The 22,621-nt window shown below is 37.1% G+C and overlaps 1 protein-coding gene across 9 annotated transcripts in view; it reads right to left on the reverse strand.

Moving 5' to 3' along the window:
• The window catches only part of LOC110445410 (unconventional myosin-Va-like), a 133,140-nt gene that overhangs the window by 92,540 nt on the left and 17,979 nt on the right, over positions 1–22,621 (reverse strand). For all 9 annotated transcript variants that reach the window (XR_002462353.1, XM_021490020.1, XM_021490015.1 and 6 more), the window contains 6 exons: positions 6,210–6,321; positions 5,008–5,064; positions 4,431–4,575; positions 3,461–3,617; positions 1,349–1,479; positions 438–532 (listed from right to left, as the gene is read on the reverse strand). Coding sequence is in view for 8 of the 9 variants with exons in the window: in XM_021490020.1 (XP_021345695.1) it covers positions 438–532; positions 1,349–1,479; positions 3,461–3,617; positions 4,431–4,575; positions 5,008–5,064; positions 6,210–6,321 (697 nt within the window). In the remaining variant the exon portion in view is untranslated. The remainder of the gene's footprint in view (positions 1–437; positions 533–1,348; positions 1,480–3,460; positions 3,618–4,430; positions 4,576–5,007; positions 5,065–6,209; positions 6,322–22,621) is intronic.

A 22,621-nucleotide genomic window follows, 5' to 3' on the forward strand; every position in this document is an offset into this window, starting at 1 on the left:
CAGCATTTAATGTTTATATTCATAAAGAAATTAGTCTTTAATTTCCAAACGTTAGAATAGTTTTAAAATTTAAGTTGAGAAAAATAAATTGTTGTAGCCAATCACTGGTCAAGGCAGACATCTTGGATTTCAAAACAGCCTGAACAAATGTCTGTTCCTCGGCAATAACCTTCAAACATCCAACACTGAATTTAGTTTACCCACTCTGGACCAGCAGTCTTTTTAAAGGCAAAGTTGACAATGGACAGATGAACAGTGCATAATCTCACTTGGCCTTTTGGCCGACATATGTACTGAACACTTTCACCACTGTTGACCATAATGGACTCATCCAGATCAATGCATGGTAGAGTCTACTCAAGTTACATAGGGGTGAAAGGGTTAATGAAGTAAATCTCTATAAATGTCTAAAAAAAAAACAAGACAAAGGCTCATACTTAGCTGGAACTTCTTAAATTCGGGTCGGTTAGCGGACGCACACAGTTGATAGAACACGTGGTAATTTCGTTCATCAGAAGCTTGGAACACAACTCTGTAAAACACAGGAGACTATTACTATGTTTATATTGGTGATTTATACCTGTATACAATTATTAGGCCTGTCAAACATAGCAGCACAAACTTATATCAAGTCCTTCATAATCCTATTCATTTACTGTCACCGTCTCTCTCAACCATTATAATTTATGTCTCTCTTAACCATTATAATGTTTGACAATAAATCATTCTAGAGGAGACAACTTTGATTCTTTGTTCTAAATGGAAATTTCAAATGTTGTAATTTGGAACTAAAGTTCATAAAATATAATTCAATTATTGTTTGTCATGTACTATCGAGTGCCAATCCTCTGACTTCGGTCCCTGATCCTTGACCTCTTTTACCACTGACTCTTGACCTCTTTCTTTATCACTGAACCTTGACCTCTTTCTTTATCACTGAACCTTGACCTCTTTTTTTATCACGGACCCTTGACCTCTTTCTTTATCACTGAACCTTGACCTCTTTCTCTGCTCTTCTCCCTGAGCTTTTATCTCTATCATCACCTATCATTTGGCCTGTACAATTACTGATCATTTGACATCCATCATTGACCTTTGAACCTCCATTATATTCCTGACTTTTGAACTCTGTTACCACTAACCCTTTGATCTATATCACCTACCTTTTGACCTCTATCACCTACCCCTTGACCTTCATTCCTCACCTTTGACCTCTATCACCTACCTTTTGACCTCTATCACCTACCCCTTGACCTTCATTCCTGAACTTTGACCTCTACCCTCACTTAAGCTTTCGCCTATATATACCCTCTATATTAGTGACCCTTGACCTTAACCTTGACCTGACCTTGACTTCTCTAGGAGGTATGTCCTCATATGTGCGCCGACAATCTCATGTTGTTTGTTGAAGGTGATTTCCAGGTATTTCCCGAACCGACTGCTGTTGTCATTCCTCGTCGTCTTGGCATTGCCGATCGCCTGCGGAACACAAAAACTGGTTATTGATTTTGTAAATAATTCCATTAAGTCAATACAAATTATTTTTAAAATATCAAAATGTCTTGAGAGATTGTAATTTCATGCACTAGTCAACAATTGAAACAAGAGGCCCAATGGGCCTGCATCACTCACCTGGTATAAAACTCACACTTGTAACCTTAGAAGTGATCTAAAATAAAGCTACAGGCAAAATATCAGTATTTATGATTAAAATTCATTCTAAAGACCGTTATTTTTTTTTTAACATTTCACCCCTGTGATTGAAAGTTGAACAAAGTCATTATGTTGAACACATTGTATAGCCTTTCATCTCAGGATGCAACATGCAAAGTATAAACATCCTGGGACCCATGGTTATTCAGAAGAGGTTGTTAAAAGATTTTAAACAAATTTGACCCCTGTGACCTTGAATATAAGTAAAAGTCATTCACTTTAACAAACAAAGTAGTCCTAGATCCCAGCATATGCTACTGACTAAATATCAACATCCTGAGCCTTTTGGTTATTCAGAACAAGTTGTTGAAATATTTTGAACATATTTGCTCCTTGTGACCTTGAATATGATTCAAGGTAATACGTTTATACAGACTTGGCAGCCCTTGATCCTAGTATGCTACTGATTTAATATCATTTCCCTGGGCATTTTGGTTATTCAGAAGTTTTTAACATATTTGACCCCTGTGACCTTGAATTTGGGTGAAGGTCATGCATTTGAAAAAACTTTGTAGCCCTTCATCTCAGCATGCTACTGGCCAAATATCATCACCCTGTGCATTTTGGTTAGTCAGAAGAAGTTGTTGAATGTTTTACACATATTTGACCCCTGTGACCATGAATATAGATGTAGGTCATTCATTTGAACACACTTTGTAGCCCTTCATGTCGACTAGCTACTGGCCAAATATCATTAACCTGGGCATTTTGGTTATTCAGAAGAAGTTGTTTAAAGTTTTTAAACATATTTGACCCCTGTGACCTTGAATATGGGTGAAGGTCATTCATTTGAACAAACTTTGTAGCCCTTCATCCCAGCATGCTACTGGCCAAATATCATCAACCTCTGTATTTTGGTTATTGAGAAGAAGTTGTTTAAAGGTTTTTTAATACAATTGACCCCTGTGCCCTTGAATATAATTGAAGGTCATTCATTTGAACACACTTGGTAGCCCTTCACCCAAGCATGCTACTGGCCAAATATCAACTCCCTGGGCATTTTGGTTATTGAGAAGAAGATGTTTAAAGTTTTTTACATGTTTGACCCCTGTGACCTTGAAAATAGGTGAAGGTCATTAATTTTAACAAACTTTGTAGCCCTTCATCCAAGTTTGCTTCTGGCCAAATATCGACACCCTAGGCCTTTCGGTTATTAAGAAGAAGTCGTTTAAAGTAAAATATTGACGCCGGACGCCGGACGGGCGGACGCCGGACGGACGACCGGACGACGGACGGGCGGACGACGGACGGACGGACGGACGACCGGACGATGGACGACGGACGCCGCGCCACGGCATAAGCTCACTTGGCATTTCGTGCCAGGTGAGCTAAAAAAATAGAAGCAAACAATTATTTTAAAAGTCCACTGACTTTGATTGTACAATTTTATGGAAAAACTGTCAATTTTATAGAACTGCAATTAACTCATTCACCCCTGAAATTCCTAATGACCTATTCCAACCTTTGAATTGGAAGGGTTCAAATGTGTCTTCAGGGGTTAATGAGTTTAAGCTTAGACAATGAAACCAATGACACATCTCATATACCTGTAAAGAGTGCTAAGCCAACAGGGTATACACACTGTGGTAGACATGAACAGTAGGTAGTTAGTTTAAAAATAACAGCAAAGTGAAATATTTGGCATATTAATTTTAACAAGCAAGAGGGTGAAACAATGGGTGGCTTCACAATGTTACAATTCTATGTAACATACATTAAGTCTCTGTCCAGACCCATTCCTTCTTACCTCCATGATCGGGTTAGAGGCTAACACTCTCTGCTCTACCATGGTCTCGGCCTGCGAGCCTCCAACAGTCGCGAAATACCTCATTGCGTACTTCGCTGACACGGTTTTTCCAGCCCCTGACTCTCCCGAAACAATAATCGACTCGTTCCTGTCAAACCTGGCAAAAAGTAAATGACATATTATCGTACTGTATCTACCTTATAAAATTCACAACATTCATAGACTCATTTAATATAACCTAGGCATTTGTAATGTAACTTGTAACCTCAAATAGTATATAAGTGACTCCAAACAACCTATCCACCCTTACACTTTGTGCTCTGACCTTGAACTTTAACACGTTGACCTCTGACCCTGAATAATATGTCTATGCCTTGATCTTGTTTTTTTTAATTTTTATTGAGTAAACTTGAGTTTGTGATCTTCAAGTCTATAATACGATATTTATTTTATATAATTTCATACTTTTGTAACTCTACAATATAACTAAACACTCACTTGATCCATGAGTCTTCAAAGTAATGTTTGGAACTGGATTACAAACCAGAACTTTGACCTTTATATCATAATCTTAAGACCTTATATTCTAACCTCAATGTATCTATATCTTGTAAACTTCACATTTCACCTTCTTGCATAAATTGCATCTTGACCTACATATTGTAACTTTGACCCTCAGAATTTAGCTTTACCTTCATAATGTTACTGCGACCTTCATCTTTTAACTTTGACCTTCATATTCTGATTTTTTTTTACCATGAAATCTTTGTAATCTATACAAACTCTTTAAGACTATCTTAATAATAATAATTCGAGGTTCTCATTATAACCTAGGTCAAAGGTTATCTCAAAGCGGCTCACAAATTATCATCTGTTACCGGTAATTGGGTCATTGCAACCAGCCAAGATCTTTCTCAACTCCCTGGAAACTTGTGACCTTGACCTTAAAGTTGTTGACTCCTGTACTGACCTTGACATGTGTTTGTAGGCCTCCTCAGCGACGGCGAAGATATGGGGGTCCATGGCGCCCATGTCCTGTCCGCTGTAAGCCTGGATGATGTCATTGCTGTAGATGTTCACTTCCTCGTAGGGATTGATGGCCACCAACACGATACCTAGACAACGAGCACAATTCTGATTACATAGATACAAGTGTCTCAAATTAATAATTGTGACCAATAAGTGAATCATTTTCAAGTCTTTCAGCATTGCAGCCTGTCTGTGTAGCACATTGAAGCTTTTCTCTTTTTTTTAATTTGAGTTTTCCTTTATTTACATAATATTATGGAATTTCACATTAAGGCGGAAAGAAAAATGTACAGCTCTCACTGGAAACCAGGCAACACACTGTTTAATTTAAGTTCCTGTAAGCAATCATGTTTAAGAAATGCACAATCATACATCTGATCATTTTCTTCTGATAATGAGCTATGCAAACTAATTCCCCAGTATTAAATTGATGGACATTTCTCAGTTTGCATTGAGATATTAATGGTAACCAGGAAATGAATGACCTTGACCCATCCGTGACCTTTACAAAGACTTACCACAGTACGTGTAGATGATGTTTCTATCTGCAAATCTGACCTGCAGGTTATACAGCACTACAACAGAAAGTCAGGATAGTATAAAAGTTGCACCCCAGACTAGAATGTTATAAATAAATTCATGTCCATTGCTGTCCCCTGGTGAAACCCTGAATGACCTTAAAGGGGCAGATAACCCTGATTTTAACAAAGAATAATCTTAAACATTAGAAATCCTGCTCACTGTATTGTATGTTTAAAACTTTCCAGCTCTATATAGTCGATGCGGTTATATATAATATGTTTTATAATTTCAATGTTTGTCATATTCCTTATTCGTACATCAACTATGTTGTTTTATCATATATTAACAAGAGCACCGCAAACGGACGCATAATACACCCGTCTGACCCTATCCTATGATGTTTTGTTTGTTTGATATTTAAAGTACCTGGTAGCCAGTGTCATGTCTATGTGATAAAAATGCTTGCACTGATGCTTTTGTTACCAAGAGTGATTGTCATCACTGTAATGTTCACATTGATGTAATTGGTTCTTTGCTAATGTACCACCTAATGCCTCTTAGTCAGGGCATGCAGTAGACCCAAAAAGGTGAAGTCCAAATTTTACAAAAATAGAAATTATTTTCTCAAATTAAATGCATATTGTCCTTGTTAGACCCCACATGAACATCCATGCCAAAAATTAGGACAACATCACATGATCTGACTGAACTGTACACCACTGAAGAAACTTGCACCAAAACTTTAACCGAGAAATTGTGCAAGAAAAGTTAAGTCCCGAACACGTCCAAAACGTCGACGAGCATGTAATTAAAAATAGAACTTGCCAATAGATTGTTTTCGTAGGACTGATTTTTGCAAGTTCACCCACTGGTTGTGACAAACGAAAATATTTTGATTAACGTATCAATTGCATACCTTCTTGGTTTGTTAATGTAACTTAGAAATGTGAAGTTGTTTGATCGTCAAGGTAACTGAGAATGGTGAGATTGTTTTACCTTCTGGTTCGTTAATGTAACTAAGAAATGTGGAGTTGTTTGATCGTCAAGGTAACTGAGAGAGGTGAGATTGTTTTACCTTCTGGTTCGTTAAGGTAACTGAGAAATGTGGAGTTGTTTGATCGTCAAAGTAACTGAGAGAGGTGAGATTGTTTTACCTTCTGGTTCGTTAAGGTAACTGAGAAAGGTGAGATTGTTTTACCTTCTGGTTCGTTAAGGTAACTGAGAGAGGTCAGGTCGTTTTCTCCGATGAGGATGTCAGGATTTCGTAAATGTGGAAGTTTGGTTTTATCTTTGATTTCCAGTACAGATTCCTGTAAACAAGATAACATAAAATCAATTAACTTACATATTTATATAAAACATTCCCTAAGCAACAGCTAAGGTCATGTGAAGACGGGTACCTTGGAAGACACCGTCAAAAAATGAGTAGCGAAGTGAGAAAATAAAATAATTTATCACAATAAAGATCCCATGTGTTCCAATGGGGGCAGGAAAGCATTCATGGTTTCTTCTCTTTCACCTAAACAGAACACACAGAATCGAAGAAAACCCCGATTCTGCAGGGGGCCCCACTTTTGTTGCCTTTTATGCATTCGTTAATGCAGTGGGAATACAGAAGGCCTATCGAACCTGCGTGGGTAAAGCTATGTAATATAAATGCAAGCGCCAGAGCAGAAATATACTAAATATAATACATTGTGTATGTATATGAAATATATCAGTCTGTTTACACTATGTGTAGATTTTCAATTGAAGTCAGTTTCAGTCAACATTATATAAAGTAATTATGCCAAATATATTTATGTCAGCGATATGTTTTCTGAAATTTGGAGGAATATTTTCTCTCTATCTATTAATTAATTATTATAAATAAATGTTAAACAAAGCAATCATGCCAAATATTTATGTCAGCGACATTTTTCTAAAATACTGTTGTACTTTGTTTTGCAAGAATTTGATTTTTTCCTCCACCTATTTATATAGGTTAAGATAATTTGCGATGATGGCCGACAAGTGTGACAACTTTTCCATCAGCCCCCAGTTTAGACTACAGTATATAGCCCACATGACAGGGGTTCTGTGTAATGATAAGTGACAGATCTGGAGCTTCCTGCTCAGCAAACAACAAACTACATTACTACCCACACATACAAAGGTCCATGTCGTTTTACAACACTCATTCTACAAAAACGTTTCAACTTCAACGACAACCACAGTGTACCACACTCATTCTAATAAAACTTAAGTGCTGGGAGCCTGACCCGATTCTTGACAGCTTAACAACCATTGTAATGTATAGAAATACATTATAGAATTTGATATACACTGTAATATTGATCCATGAATAGGAAAAACTAAAATTAAATCATTGCCGGCTTACATGCAAAAAAAAATTCTAGCGTACGTGCTACCTGAAACACACATATTATTTGTTTTGGATCAAGACAACAGTAAGAGTAAATGACCATATGAATGAGAATGAGTGAATTCTATGTAAAATTAACTTTCTTACAGTAAGATTGGGGTCTGATCCCCGAATTTTCATTTCTAGTCACAAATAATAGCTCTATTGTTCATAGCATCTGAAGTATCATACCACACACTTTATCACCAGTGTTTTTTCTAATTAAATTTTACAATAGCCTGATTATATTTTTTGTTTTGGCCCAAGACTTCAGTAAGAGTAAATGATACTTTGAATGAGAATGAGTGTATTCTATGTAAAATCAACTTTCTAACAGTAAGATCTCGGGATCACACACACAATATCACCAGTGTTTTCTCTAAAGAAATTTTATAACAACCTGTTTATACATTATTTGGGAAAATATAGAAATATTTTCAACGAAATTGCAGGATATCTCTCATTTTTGCTTCATAAGGGAAAATACAGCATTTTTTGCTAGAGAAAGCAGCCTGTATTTGGTTGTAAAAGTTGGCAAAAAAATTGCTAATCACATTAGGAATGATCGTCACATCTTACTGCCGTTGAGCTGACTCCAATATGAACGAATGAAGTCTAGCCAGCTCCAAGGAATACTAAACAGACGCCTCCGACTGACACAATCAAATATCAATGTTAGATAAGGACACGTCTGGAATAACAACACTTATAATTGACGTTGAGATGATTATGCCATTTACATAATTTATTTATATATAACAGGCTGTGAGGTGTTCACTGATACATCAGAAATACAACACATGATTACATCTTACAAGTGCTGATAGCAGTTTTATTGTGCAGTCTCCATGGTTGTGCTTCACCTGAGGGTGGACCTAGCTACGGTGGTGTACTTAACCACTGATTTTTCTTAATCCTTTCTAATGGACTGTGCCTTTTCAATTAGGAAAATATTCCTGCATTTTCAGGAAAATTTGGAATTTATATTTTCTGAAAACTTTTTTTTTTAAATTGTAGTATCTAAAAAGTAGTTCAATATTTGGTAATGAAAACAAAAAGTAATCATTATTCAGATCTCTTTTTTTTCAAAACAATGATCAACAACCTGTTGAATCGGTGTTGTCTCCTGACTTAACAATAACATACATTTCTGCTTTGCATGTATAACCAATGCAAAAGTCCAACTTTTTTCAAAACTCATGGAGAAAACACTGCACAATATAAGTTTATGGCTAGAATACTTTGAATGTTATTTTTCAAATTAAGAAATTTTATTTTATTTGTATCATAAAAAATACATCGTTAAATTTCAGATGGGATATATGTCAAATTAAGGGGGTGGGGATCAGGGCGGTAAGTAATACATATAGGGGGAAAAGAAAATCGGTTCTGTAAACTGTATTACACATGTGCAATAACTCTTCCCACTCAAACAGATATCCTGTAGGACTCCCAGTAAATTAACCTCAGTCGTACAAAGCATTGTGATGATGTGTATTATCAAGATGAAAAATATGTCATATTTTGTGGTGAGAGTTTTTTGTATAGGGGGGAAAGAAAAAAATCTGTTAATTTAGTTGTAATACACATGTGGGTCTAATCCAGGCTATTCCCACACAAGCAGATATTGTGTACAACTCTCCGTAAATTAGCCTCAGTGACTCATATCTATCACTGTGATAATGTGTATTATCAAGTGATCGGTCAGTGGACACAACTTATTTTACCTGTTGATGAGATATATATTACTACCTGTTTATCGAGCAATTTACCTGCAGTCGGCCAACTGTCACAGGTGAACGATTGCAGAGATAGCTCTATTATGATCTCTCAATAGAACTGACCGTTGCCCACTATAACTGTACTGACTGACCAGTATTGACCATTACAAACACAAATGTATGTACCAGGTACTATAAAGTCCAATTAGATCTTTGCTGACATTTATGGTCAGTAGTAACAGCCCTAGTTAGTACAGCACTATACAGAACACTGTTATTCGACTGATGGTCACCAGCACATACTAAAGTCTACACAAACATATTTATTTCCAGTAAATTGCCAAACATTTAATGTCCACACATTCATTTCTCATTAAGGAGCAGTAAAGTTGCATCTGGGTTTCGTACTCCAAAATCCATTGTTTTGCCAACGTTCGCCCACAATTTCAATTGACTGATCCCCTCAACAATTTCAAAATAGCTCAATTAATGAAAACGTTTTTGCAGAAAAAATTAGAGCAAGCGGCAATGTTTTTGAGGAATATTAGAGCAATTGACTGAAAGATAATGTTACGACACCTGATTCACTACAACAGCAACAGTATGGCCGACATCTTGGTGGTTTGAATTCAACTTATTCCTGAGAGGTCTGCAGTAGGACAATTAGAGGCTAACAGTAACTAGGGAAGGGTTAGCTTATTGAATTACTATATCAGTACAGTATGTTTGTAAAGACAGTGTATATGTGTAGATGTACTTCATGGAGTTTGTTATTTTCAGTTGGTATTCATATAGATTATATATTGAATGCCAACTTAAAGTAGTTCAGTTATTACTTATCCTTGTATAGGTCCTTACTCTACAACACACAAATCAGAATATCATCAGACATACATAAAGAATATGGTCGGTCTAATGCCCCCCNACTCTTACCACCAATGGTATTTAGAGACTCACTCCAGTACTGACATGTATATATAGTGTAAGTTTTGTATCTTATCAGCTCATACCAACAGGAAAACTCTCTTGATAGGTTTGTAATTTTCTTTGTTTATAGGGAAAGTCACGCATAGGTTGTACACCATCAATGTTAAACATCTAAAACATCATGGCTCTGGTGTTATATAAAAGCATTGTCAGCTTAATTAAAATATTATTTCCATTTTTATATCTTTTCCCAGTAATTTTTAGTTGATCTTATTAAAATTACAAATTTTGCAATCAATTTCATTAATTTATCTGTGCCTGAAATTTTCGTCTTTTTTTCTCACTTTTATAAAGCATCTGTAAGACAAATCTAAAACTGATGTTATATTCTGCTGTACATATAAGTAATATTGACACGAAAATATTGAAGTATCACTGGAAATTTGGCAAGATTGTGGATCCAAACATATTTGTAGATCAAACCTGGCTACATGCCCTGGAATAAAGACATTGTTGGCGTGTATAAGTATATCAAGGAATCCTGAATTCATATCTTCCTTCATCTAATCGTAAGTGTATTCAATGCTTTACATGATTGGAAAATGCCTCCGATGCATTACGGTTTGGTTTGGTCCATTTGTTCTTTACGTCCTATTAACAGCTATGGTCATAAGGATGGGCCAAGTTTTGGTGTTGGAGGAAACCCAGAATACCTGAAGAAAAACCACAGACTTGCAACAATAGCACTTGGCGATTGCCCCACGCAGATGTAGGCCTTGAACCCTGACCCAGTGATGTTTAGGCCAAGAGATGCTCCATACTACAAATTAAAATTAGTCAAAATCTTTTCAGCCTTTCTAGACAAGAGATGTTTGAAAGTGAAACGTTGATACCGGCCTGACAGATGCCCCACCATAGCAAAAGATCATGTGTTTCTTTTTGTGTCACACAATCTAAAACCTGTCAAGAAACTCTTAGGAATGAAAAGGTCAAACATGTAAAGAGGAAAATTGCCATAAAAGTCTCACCTCCTTTGGCTTACTAAGATAATTACGCTTTAAACAAAGTGCCTAGGTGGTCAGATGATGGTGTAACATAACAAGTTATATTATACAATCATATAAACAAAGACACACATACTTTAAACTCGTAGATCAGTGTGCATATAACAGTGACTCATTTAACATGAATAATGTAACGCATTGTCCAATGAAAGGAAGAATCCTGTATGAAGAAATATTTCTCTTATTTGCACAAACTTCTATGCCGGGCATTGCAGGCGTTACACAAAGGTATTTCCAGCATATTTTCAAGTGCTGTTTTAAGGGGCTTTGGACTGAGGTTTTCAAGAGCTGTTTTTTGAGGGGCTAAAAATCAATAGGGTTTCAAGTGGTCGAGTATATGTAAGATCATACGACAGCTACAAATGATTGTGTTCCATGAATTATTTAATACGCAAATTAGCACTCCTTGCAATTGACCTGATGCTCGTTAATTATACATTACAGGTGTTTCTTGCCTAGCCCACGGAGAAAACATAACAAAGGAGTTCGTCACTGGAACATGTTGATACACAGGAGTTATTGGACAGAAAGAATTCTGTATAAAGAAAACAGCTACAGTTTACACAAACTTGTATCCACTGGTAGTGTCGTAAATATTAATGGTGCAGATGAGTTTCTGTCAAATTTACACGCATGGCCTGTTGTGAGGGGCTTTTATCAAGTTCAGGATGTTTTCCCCTGGAGCAAAACTTTCTCTATCATTTTCTCAATCAGAACAATTTATTCCTGTTTTTTGAGAATGTACATAACCTTTACATTTAAATTCTTTGTCAGATAAACAATACAGACTTTTAGATGTGGTCTCTTAACACAGGTGGTCTCCTAATACAGGGTCAGTTTTTATAGATAAACACTTCAATAGAAAGTATTGGAAGTTGCCTCTTAACCCTTTCACCACTGTAGACTATAATGGACACATCCATACCAATGCATGGTAGAGTCTACTTAAGTTAGATAGGGGTGAAAGGGTTAATACATGATTCAATTAACATGGAGATAACTGTGATTAAGAATTTAAAAGTGGTCTTATTCTCAGGGTTGGTTTCTAGCAGGTTTGAATGTATCACTTTAACTGCAGATCACAGCTTGCTCCATGCAGTGGTTACGTTTTTCAGATAAATGTGGTAACTAATTAGATCTCGTGCCAAATCTCAGTCAATGAGATGCTTGAATGGAACCCAGGATTTCCATATATAGCTGCCAATAGCTGCAGTACCGGGTATATATACAACCACCAGTTAATTCACTGCACTTTTCTCCAATTGATTTTCCCCCTAAAACACAGCCCTGTAAAGAGCAGGCTAAAACTATCATTCTGATTGTGTGGTAGACGTCCATTAAGATTTGAGTATCATTTTCTCTGTGTAGTAGACTTCTAACAAGAGTGATTAATATAAATTGAAACAACTTGTTCTTATTTGTTGTAAAATAAACAAAGTTGATATTTTAAAGGACCTCTGGTAACAGAATCAACTAACCCTCCCCCACCCCCACCCCCCTGAATCTTGATGTCACTGGGCAACATTAATGGGTGAGGTTTTTTTTTATATTTTTTTATACATTTCAAAGTAAAACTGAACGATCTGGATAAAAAAAATTCTAGAGGTCATGGTGGCAAAGTGGTTAAGGAGTCTTACATTCTGCTACCTGCACTAGCCCTCCAACACTGGGTCATGGCCTGGGTTGGAGACCTACATGTACGTGGGGCAGTCAAAATGAAAATGATTTTTATTTTTTATTTTTTGCCATCAAAATGACAGTTTACATACCACAGTATTGATCAGCATCCTAATGTATCACAGGTTTATTGTGTACAGACATTTACCTCTTTACACCACTGAACTACACACTGAGTCAAGACATGGCTATATAATGGCCCACTGTCATGGTATAACACTAATGGTAAAATGTACGAAAAAGTCGCAAATAATGTGCCCATATCGTTCCTATGCTGGATGGTACATTGTACATTGAAGATCATGTTCTATAAAGAAATTCTTAGAATGCATTTTTCAGACTGATTTGAGTCTATTAGTCACTCAGAGACTCGGAGAACATTTCAAAGGTTCTTTTTTATACAAAAAGCATGTTGGTTACAATGTAACGGACATCGATGTTATGACAACCTTCTGTCCCTCTGCCTCCCAATTATTAGTGGTCAAATTAGTTTTTGAATCTGGACATTAATGAAATTAGAATCATATCTAGAAAGTAATCCTATACACTGTATCAAGAACCGTTTTTTTTCATGTTGTGTGTTTCATTATATAATGCTTTGGTTTACATATTCCTGTGGCCATTTTCTATATATTAGCTTATTTATACTGGGCCTTGCCTTCAACTTTCCTCACAGTGGCCCTGAACTTCAGTGATCATGAAAGTACTGACATGTTACATCGTACGATGATGCTTTTTATTATGGTGCCTGAGGCTTCATCAAGGAATCTGTTTAGAGTCAAATCTAGCTATATAGCTAGCTAGCACAAGAAAAGTTTTGGACCAACAGATGTGCAGCGTGGGTTAAGACATACAGGGCTGGATCTTAACACTTATGTTAATATTAACAGCGTTTTTGTGCTGGTACTTAAAAAAGAACAATACCTCTGTATTCCTTAATTAACAATCCTTTGGTTACCTCTACTGTACAGGTGTGTATAAAACACTGATAGTGATGGAGAAAGAGATAACGAGTTATCAGATAGTCTACCTGTCTCTCACCTGTAATCTCCGGTACGGAGCTTAACACTTCCTTGTACCTGTCATTTTAAATATAAATATATATATATAATCTTTTGTTTCCTAGTCTAACATCTAGATCTGTATACACCTTGTGTGTAACTCAGCACCTTCTCTCACACTTAAAAAAACTTTCTTGTAAGTTTTTTGTCAATAATAATAAGAATACCCCCCCTGTTTTTAACTCTTCAGTAAATCAAATCAACTCATTCCTATGTTTCCTGAGATCCAGCTTTTGATGTACCCTATAGTTTGTTTGGTTTGTTTGTGTTTTACGTCCTATAAACAGCTATGGTCATTTAAGGACGTGCCAGGTTTTGATGGTAAGGAAAGCTGGAGGGCAAGGAGTACCTGGAGAAAAACCACCGACCTTCAGCCAGTACCCGGCAAATATCCCACGTAGGTCTTGAACCCGTGACCCAGTGGTAGAGGGCTAGCGGTAGCAGATCTAGAATGTCAGACGCCTCAGCCACTTTGCCACCGCAGCCCCCATGCACCATATGGTACGTACTGTGGTTAAGACCAGGACACAGCGCCAATAGCTATGTAAATGTAGGTCCCTCATTCATTTATTATTCATCACATTAAACAGTTTACGGATCATCAAAACAAAACAAGAGGCGCAATGGGCCTGCATCGCTTACCTGGTATTAATCTCACACTTGTAATCTTAAAAGTGGACTAAAATACAGCTACAGGCAGAATATCAGTGTTTGATTCATAAGAACCTATTCAAAGATTTAAACATATGACGCCTGTGACCTTGAATGTCAAACAAGGACATTAGGTTGAAAGTGGGTCAAGGTCATTCATTTGACGAACTTGGAAGCCCTTCATCCCAGCAAGCTACAGGCCCAATATCAGTACCCTGGGCCTTTTGGTTATCGAGAAGAATTTGTTTGAAGATTTTACGACATTTTACCCCTGTGACCTTGAAAGTGGGTCAAGGTCATTCATTTGAACAAACTTGGTAGCCCTTCATCCCAGCATGCTACAGGCCCAATATCAGTACCCTAGGCTTTTTGGTTATTGAGAAGTTGTTTGAAGATTTTAACATATTTGACCCCTGTGACCTTGAACCACATCAAGGTCATTCATTTGAACAAACTTGGTAGTCCTTCATCCCAGCATGACACAGGCCAAATTTCAGTACCCTGGGACTTTTGGTTATTGAGAAGGAGTCGTTTGAAGATTAAATGACATTTGACCCCTGTGACCTTGAAAGTGGGTCAAGGTCATTCATTTGAACAAACTTGGTAGCCTTCATCCCAGTATGCTACTGGCCAAATATCATTAACCTAGGCCTTTCGGTTATTGAGAAGAAGTTGATTGAAGATTTTAAGACATTCAACCCCTGTGACCTTGAAAGTGGGTCAAGGTCATTCATTTGAACAAACTTGGTAGCCCTTCATCCCTGCATGCTACAGGCCTGGAAGGACGACGGACGCCGCACCACAGCATAAGCTCACTTGGCCATTTGGGCCAGGTGAGCTAAAAAAACAGAAATTATGTATTAGTATAGATGTGTATTACACACCAGGAATGTTTAAACTACATGTATGTACAATGTAGTAACGTGTTGATCAGGGCCAATGGCCTATTGAGTGGGCGCCCTGGGCAATGTTATTATACTGTTCACTATATACAAATGTACAGTAAACATCAGCCTAAATCTGGGCCAATGGCCGACTAATAAGGTGCCATGGGCCATGTTGTTATGCTGAACATGTATATAACAGGAGTAAACATCTGCCCAGATCTGGGCCAATGGCCTTTTGAGTGCATGCCTTGGGCTTGATTCAACCTGATTACGTTGACAGGCCATTCTTGTATTTTGCATTTACAACATTTTTTCAATTTCCTCAAAAAACAATTGGTCAGTGAGGGTTAGCAGTGCTTTGAAATAATTTATTGTAAGTTCCTCAGAGACAATGCTGTTATGGACCTGAAAGTGTGCCAATTCAAATCCACGGAATGAAATCCTGTTTTATGCATTCAAATCTGAAAATCTAAATCAGAAAAGCATAGTGCTAAGAGATTTCGAAAGAAATATCTCATTAGTAAACTGTCCCTTTTAGGGCTAATGACACTTTAGTATTACAATCTAATAAGATTTTTCAACATGTTTGTAATTTCAGAAAAAGAGCAAATGATTTTGGAACTCTTCACAGAATTGTTTATTGACAGTAATATGTCGCCTTCAACTGTACTTCGTTGCATCATAATAAGCCTCCCTTTCTATCAATTTTTAGCATCCTGGGCTTTAATTATGGCTAATACGGTACATGTATATATTCAAATTCAGAATCATTGCTGATGCTGAATATTGATGAAATAAAACATTCCACATGATAATGGTATTCTTAATTGAGTTATATACAATTTAATGACCCCTGTAGTGGCTGTATCCCATATACTGTATGTTATTGTACAATTGAGTTATATACCATTTAATGACCCCTGTGGATTGGGAGAATTAGCCTGGCTGTATCCCATATATTGTATGTTATTGTACAGTATATGTTAGGTAATACTAACCTAGGCTCCACTCACAGTCCCAACCCATCCCATCTTTACAACCTTGCACAGATCAAGGATCATCTTCTGTGACTTAAGCTTAAATCATTCACCCCTGAAGACACAATTGAACTCTTCCAATTCAATAGTTGGAATAGTACGTTATGAAATTCAGGGGTGAATGAGTTAAGGGACATTGAAGATTGAAGGAACCAAATTTTATCTACTGCCCCTTAGCAAATACAATGCTTAGATCTGTATAATTTCTTTTCTCACCTCACTTCCTTACACTTTCCTAATGGCAGTGTCTCCCTAGCCACTCATTTTGTTATTCTGTCTTTTCGTATTGCAGAGTTATCTTCTCTTGTGAGCAGGTATTGTATGTTACGTCATGGGTTTGTGAGAGTAACGTCATCAATTTTTGAGAAAACGACGTAATTTTCTCACACAATTAAACCAATGACATAACAATCAATACCTGCTCACAAGAGAAGATAACTCTGCAATACGAAAAGACGGAATAAGACCTTATATAATTGTTGCAAGACATTAGCTACCAAAACAGAAACAAAACATCACAATTCAATACATAACTTGTAAGGGATATTTTCAATTTTAAGAAATGGTAATGAATTTTTCCTCTAGCTTTACCAAGCATCCCATTTTAAAATTGCTGGAATTATTCGTGACGATAACACGACTTTGTAAAATCGATGACACTGGACATTACCAGGACCTGACGACCCGAGTTTGATCAAATGTTTCTATAAATCAATAGGAGAAGCGCGAACAGCTGTGAGATAAACCATTGATGAGACCCAGACCAAACATAGAGCTGTGAGATATAGCATTGATGAGACCCAGACCAAACATAGAGCTGCGAGATAAAGCATTGATGAGACCCAGACCAAACATAGAGCTGTGAGACAAAGCATTGATGAGACCCAGACCAAACATAGAGCAGTGAGATAAAGCATTGATGAGACCCAGACCAAACAAAGAGCTGTGAGATAAAGAATTGATGAGACCCAGACCAAACAAAGAGCTGTGAGATAAACCATTGATGAGACCCAGACCAAACAAAGAGCTGTGAGATATAGCATTGATGAGACCCAGACCAAACATAGAGCAGTGAGATAAAGCATTGATGAGACCCAGACCAAACATAGAGCTGCGAGATAAAGCATTGATGAGACCCAGACCAAACAAAGAGATGTGAGATATAGCATTGAAGAGACCCAGACCAAACAAAGAGCTGTGAGATAAATCATTGATGAGACCCAGACCAAACATAGAGCTGGGAGATATAGCATTGATGAGACCCAGACCAAACATAGAGCAGTGAGATAAAGCATTGATGAGACCCAGACCAAACAAAGAGCTGTGAGATATAGCATTGATGAGACCCAGACCAAACAAAGAGCTGTGAGATAAAGCATTGATGAGCCCCAGACCAAACATAGAGCTGTGAGATATAGCATTGAGGAGACCCAGACCAAACAAAGAGCTGTGAGATAAACCATTGATGAGACCCAGACCAAACATAGAGCTGCGAGATAAAGCATTGATGAGACCCAGACCAAACAAAGAGCTGTGAGATAAACCATTGATGAGACCCAGACCAAACATAGAGCTGTGAGATAAAGCATTGATGAGACCCAGACTAAACATAGAGCTGTGAGATATAGCATTGATGAGACCCAGACCAAACAAAGAGATGTGAGATATAGCATTGAAGAGACCCAGACCAAACAAAGAGCTGTGAGATAAAGCATTGATGAGACCCAGACCAAACAAAGAGCTGTGAGATATAGCATTGAAGAGACCCAGACCAAACAAACAGCATATCAAATCAATCAAATCAATCTCCACACGATTTCTACGACAGATAAACGGAGGCCTGTAGTGTTTGTGATGGCACATCACTTAACAGAAAGGTCTCGGCCTGAAGTAGGTCCTTAGCTTGTTGATGTCAGCAAGGAAGGGTGTATAATTAAGTAACAATATTGATTCAACCTTTCATTTGAAACCCGATTTGTATGACTTGTGCGGTATATTAGTAACGAAACACAGTGATCATGACTAAAGTTTGATGCAAACTGATTGTGAAAGGAGAATTTGCTCTGCACAATGAAATCTTCAGTAAGTACACATTTTCAATCAAGCTTTTTTGTAACAAGAGGCCCAGAGGGCCTGTATCGCTCACCTGCATATGTTTAAAGTCATTGATATGAAGTAAAGATATAGCACTCCATGGTAGGTACTGTATGTACATATGAAATTTCAGAAAGACCCATCCAGTATTTCTGGAGATAGAGCGATAACATTTTTTTAAAACTTCAGATGTACAAATTTTCAATCAAACTTTTTTTGAAAAACAAGATTTATCACGCCCCATTTTAATTCGTGAACTTTTCTTTTTATCTACTGGTAATAAAGTTCAGCAATTTTCAAAAACAAAAACTCTTCGTCATAGCATTAACAAGAGGCCCATGGGCCTTAACGGTCACCTGAGTCTATAGTATTTATTTTTGTTGTTGAAATATGTACCAATTTGAGTAAAAAATAGTATAATGTTAACTTAACTTTGTCAGGACCATGAGCTGATCATTCCTAGACCAATTTTAAGTGAGATCGGCCTATTAGAACTTAGTAGCAAAATAGCGGCCATGGCAGCCAAATTGTATTTCTGATTGACCCGAAAAATAACAACACTTTGTCAGGACCATGATTCGATCATTCCTACAAAGTTTCAGTTCAATCGGCCAAGTAGATCTTTACTTTAAGTTTGAAATAGTTTACCAAAATGGCAGCTGTGGTGGCCATATTGGATTTCTGATCGACCTGAAAAATAACAACACTTTGTCAGGACCATGAGTCAATCATTCCTACAAAGTTTCAGTTCAATCGGCCTAGCAGAACTTGACTTTAAGTTTGAAATATGTTTTCAAAATGGTGGCCGTGGCGGCCATATTGGATTTATGATTGACCTGAAAAATAACAACACTTTGTCAGGACCATGAGTCGATCATTCCTACAAACTTTAAGTTCAATCGGTCCAGCAGAACTTGACTTTAAGTTTGAAATAGGTTTTCAAAATGGCGGCCGTGGTGGCCATATTGGATTTCTGATCGACCCAAAAAATAACAACACTTTGTCAGGACCATGAGGCGATCATTCCTACCAACTTTCAGTTCAATCGGTCCAGCAGAACTTGACTTTAAGTTTGAAATAGGTTTTCAAAATGGTGGCCGTGGCGGCCATATTGGATTTCTGATCGACCCGAAAAATAACAACACTTTGTCAGGACCATGAGGCGATCATTCCTATCAACTTTCAGTTCAATCGGCCCAGCAGAACTTGACTTTAAGTTTGAAATGTAAAATGTTAACGGACGACGGACGACGGACGACGGACGACGGACGACGTACGACGGACGACGGACGACGGACGACGACGGACGAAAACGGATAGCAATAGGTCACTTGAGCTAAAGCTCAGGTGACCTAAAAATTATTGATAAATGCAAAGTTAGCCTTTGTTGATAAATGCAAAGTTAGCCTTATTAAAATACACTTTATGGTCTTAAATAGATTTTTAAGGGCTGTCAATACGTACACCTCCGAATTGAAAACATTCCTGGCAGGGAATCGAATATGTTTGAATTTTTCAAGGGTAAATAAAATTTGCCCACAGTATATCCTTCAAAATGAAAATAAGTGTATGAGACTAAAGTATGGCCAGAGTTATGGTAAATTTTAACAGTGCATTTATGAAACTAAAAATATAGTACAGGAGTCCACAAGCACCCTACATCTGCCCTTCAGAGAATGTCAAAAAGCACCAGTGAATCATTCATTAGGGGTTACCTGGTACCTATATAATTCATTTACAAGAACATGTCTGATCATTTGTGTCCAGTCTATCTTCTGACACGAAACAGAAATAACTGCCTGGTCAGTATACTACTCTCCCAACCACTCCAACAGAGAAACAATAGAAACATACAACTTCCACACCACGTTACAACTGATTCATGAAAAGCCCTTTCAAATTTCACACCTTAATGTTTTTAAGCACCTCCTTTAACCCATTCACCCCTGATGACACATTTGAACTCTTCCAATTCAAATGTTGGAATGGTTCATTATGAAATTTCAGGGGTGAATGAATTAATTGATTGTTTTCAATTATATTCCTTTATTTGGTCAAATGTGGTAAAACTTTCCTGGCTGTCGTCATGATAACATTAAAAACATCAATAATTTCTCTGTCTTATCTGTATGATCTGTTTTAATTCAGCTGTGCAGGACAAGTGATTTTCAGAACTAAATAAAATATAACCACAATTATCAATTATACAAACTATAAATGAGTGTTTATCTTGCTCTAAGACAAAATCTTTCCTAGTTTTTAAACAAAACCATCTGAGCTTAGCATGTGTAAAGACACTGTGGTGTACATGTATCTATAAGCTGCTGATAGACTGTAGCAACCCATTGCATAGACATGTGACCCATCCTGAAGCCGGATTCCAGACTCCTAACAATTCTGCTGTTTCAGGCTTTTAATTCCTCTGTGTATTCTGAGAATTACCAACTTCTTTTTTTAAGTTGGCTAAATTTGATCTTGCATTGAAGCATCTATACCACTTTTTCTCTCTATTTTATTCAAGAATGTAGCATTTTCTTAAGTCATTCTTGTTATGTAATTATCAATGAAGAAAATTATGAAAATGAAATTGTTTTGTGTTGCTTTTTATATAAGCTCAAATTTTGTCACTAAAGAAATAAATGCTAAATCTGATAGTAAATAGTGCCAAATTTGGTCCCAAATCTGGAAAAAACCTGAGATACCCATTTTTTTTTACAGCTATGTAGACTAAAGCATTTCGAGGAAGTGATTAAGAGTACAAGAAAACCAATCAATAATAGAATATTTGAGGGTTTTTTGACAATTATTATTACAATGTAATGATAAATGTGTAAACTATCAGGATATTCTTTCCCCACCTCGGGGATAAGTCAGAAAAATCTCAACCCAAGGGGTAAGATTCTTAAATGTCTAACCCGAGGCTTTACCCCGACATCATGCAATTGTTATGAGGGGAATCCCCCTGTCTTAATACCCTAGGGTAAGACAGAGATATCTAAGCCTGACGGGAAGTGTGGATATCTCTGTATAATTGGGCAGAATAATTGCCATTATCAATCATCATAAACAAAATCAACTTAATAATATAACATGCATCATCTAACGTACATATGTATAAATGCATACACAGCTATAACAAGGATTGATTATTTTCCTCTGTACTAATTATAACATGCAGATCTATGATGAAATAGACAATCATGCCTTTATTCTAAAAAGGTTTCAGAATAATAGCTAATAGGTCTGAAGACTGATATAGATGTTTGATTCTATATTTCTGACATGCAGTTAAATCTGTATAGATGTACAATTCAGTATTGGTAAGGTCCCGTGAAGGGCAGAAATAAGTAAGGTAGAATTCAGTATTGGTAAGGTCCCGTGAAGGGCAGAAATAAGTAAGGTAGAATTCAGTATTGGTAAGGTCCCGTGAAGGGCAGAAATAAGTAAGGTAGAATTCAGTATTGGTAAGGTCCCGTGAAGGGCAGAAATAAGTAAGGTAGAATTCAGTATTGGTAAGGTCCCGTGAAGGGCAGAAATAAGTAAGGTAGAATTCAGTATTGGTAAGGTCCCGTGAAGGGCAGAAATAAGTAAGGTAGAATTCAGTATTGGTAAGGTCCCGTGAAGGGCAGAAATAAGTAAGGTAGAATTCAGTATTGGTAAGGTCCCGTGAAGGGCAGAAATAAGTAAGGTAGAATTCAGTATTGGTAAGGTCCCGTGAAGGGCAGAAATAAGTAAGGTAGAATTCAGTATTGGTAAGGTCCCGTGAAGGGCAGAAATAAGTAAGGTAGAATTCAGTATTGGTAAGGTCCCGTGAAGGGCAGAAATAAGTAAGGTAGAATTCAGTATTGGTAAGGTCCCGTGAAGGGCAGAAATAAGTAAGGTAGAATTCAGTATTGGTAAGGTCCCGTGAAGGGCAGAAATAAGTAAGGTAGAATTCAGTATTGGTAAGGTCCCGTGAAGGGCAGAAATAAGTAAGGTAGAATTCAGTATTGGTAAGGTCCCGTGAAGGGCAGAAATAAGTAAGGTAGAATTCAGTATTGGTAAGGTCCCGTGAAGGGCAGAAATAAGTAAGGTAGAATTCAGTATT

Source organism: Mizuhopecten yessoensis, unplaced genomic scaffold (genome assembly GCF_002113885.1).
Source record: "Mizuhopecten yessoensis strain PY_sf001 unplaced genomic scaffold, ASM211388v2 scaffold2275, whole genome shotgun sequence".
Lineage (NCBI taxonomy): Eukaryota > Metazoa > Mollusca > Bivalvia > Pectinida > Pectinidae > Mizuhopecten > Mizuhopecten yessoensis.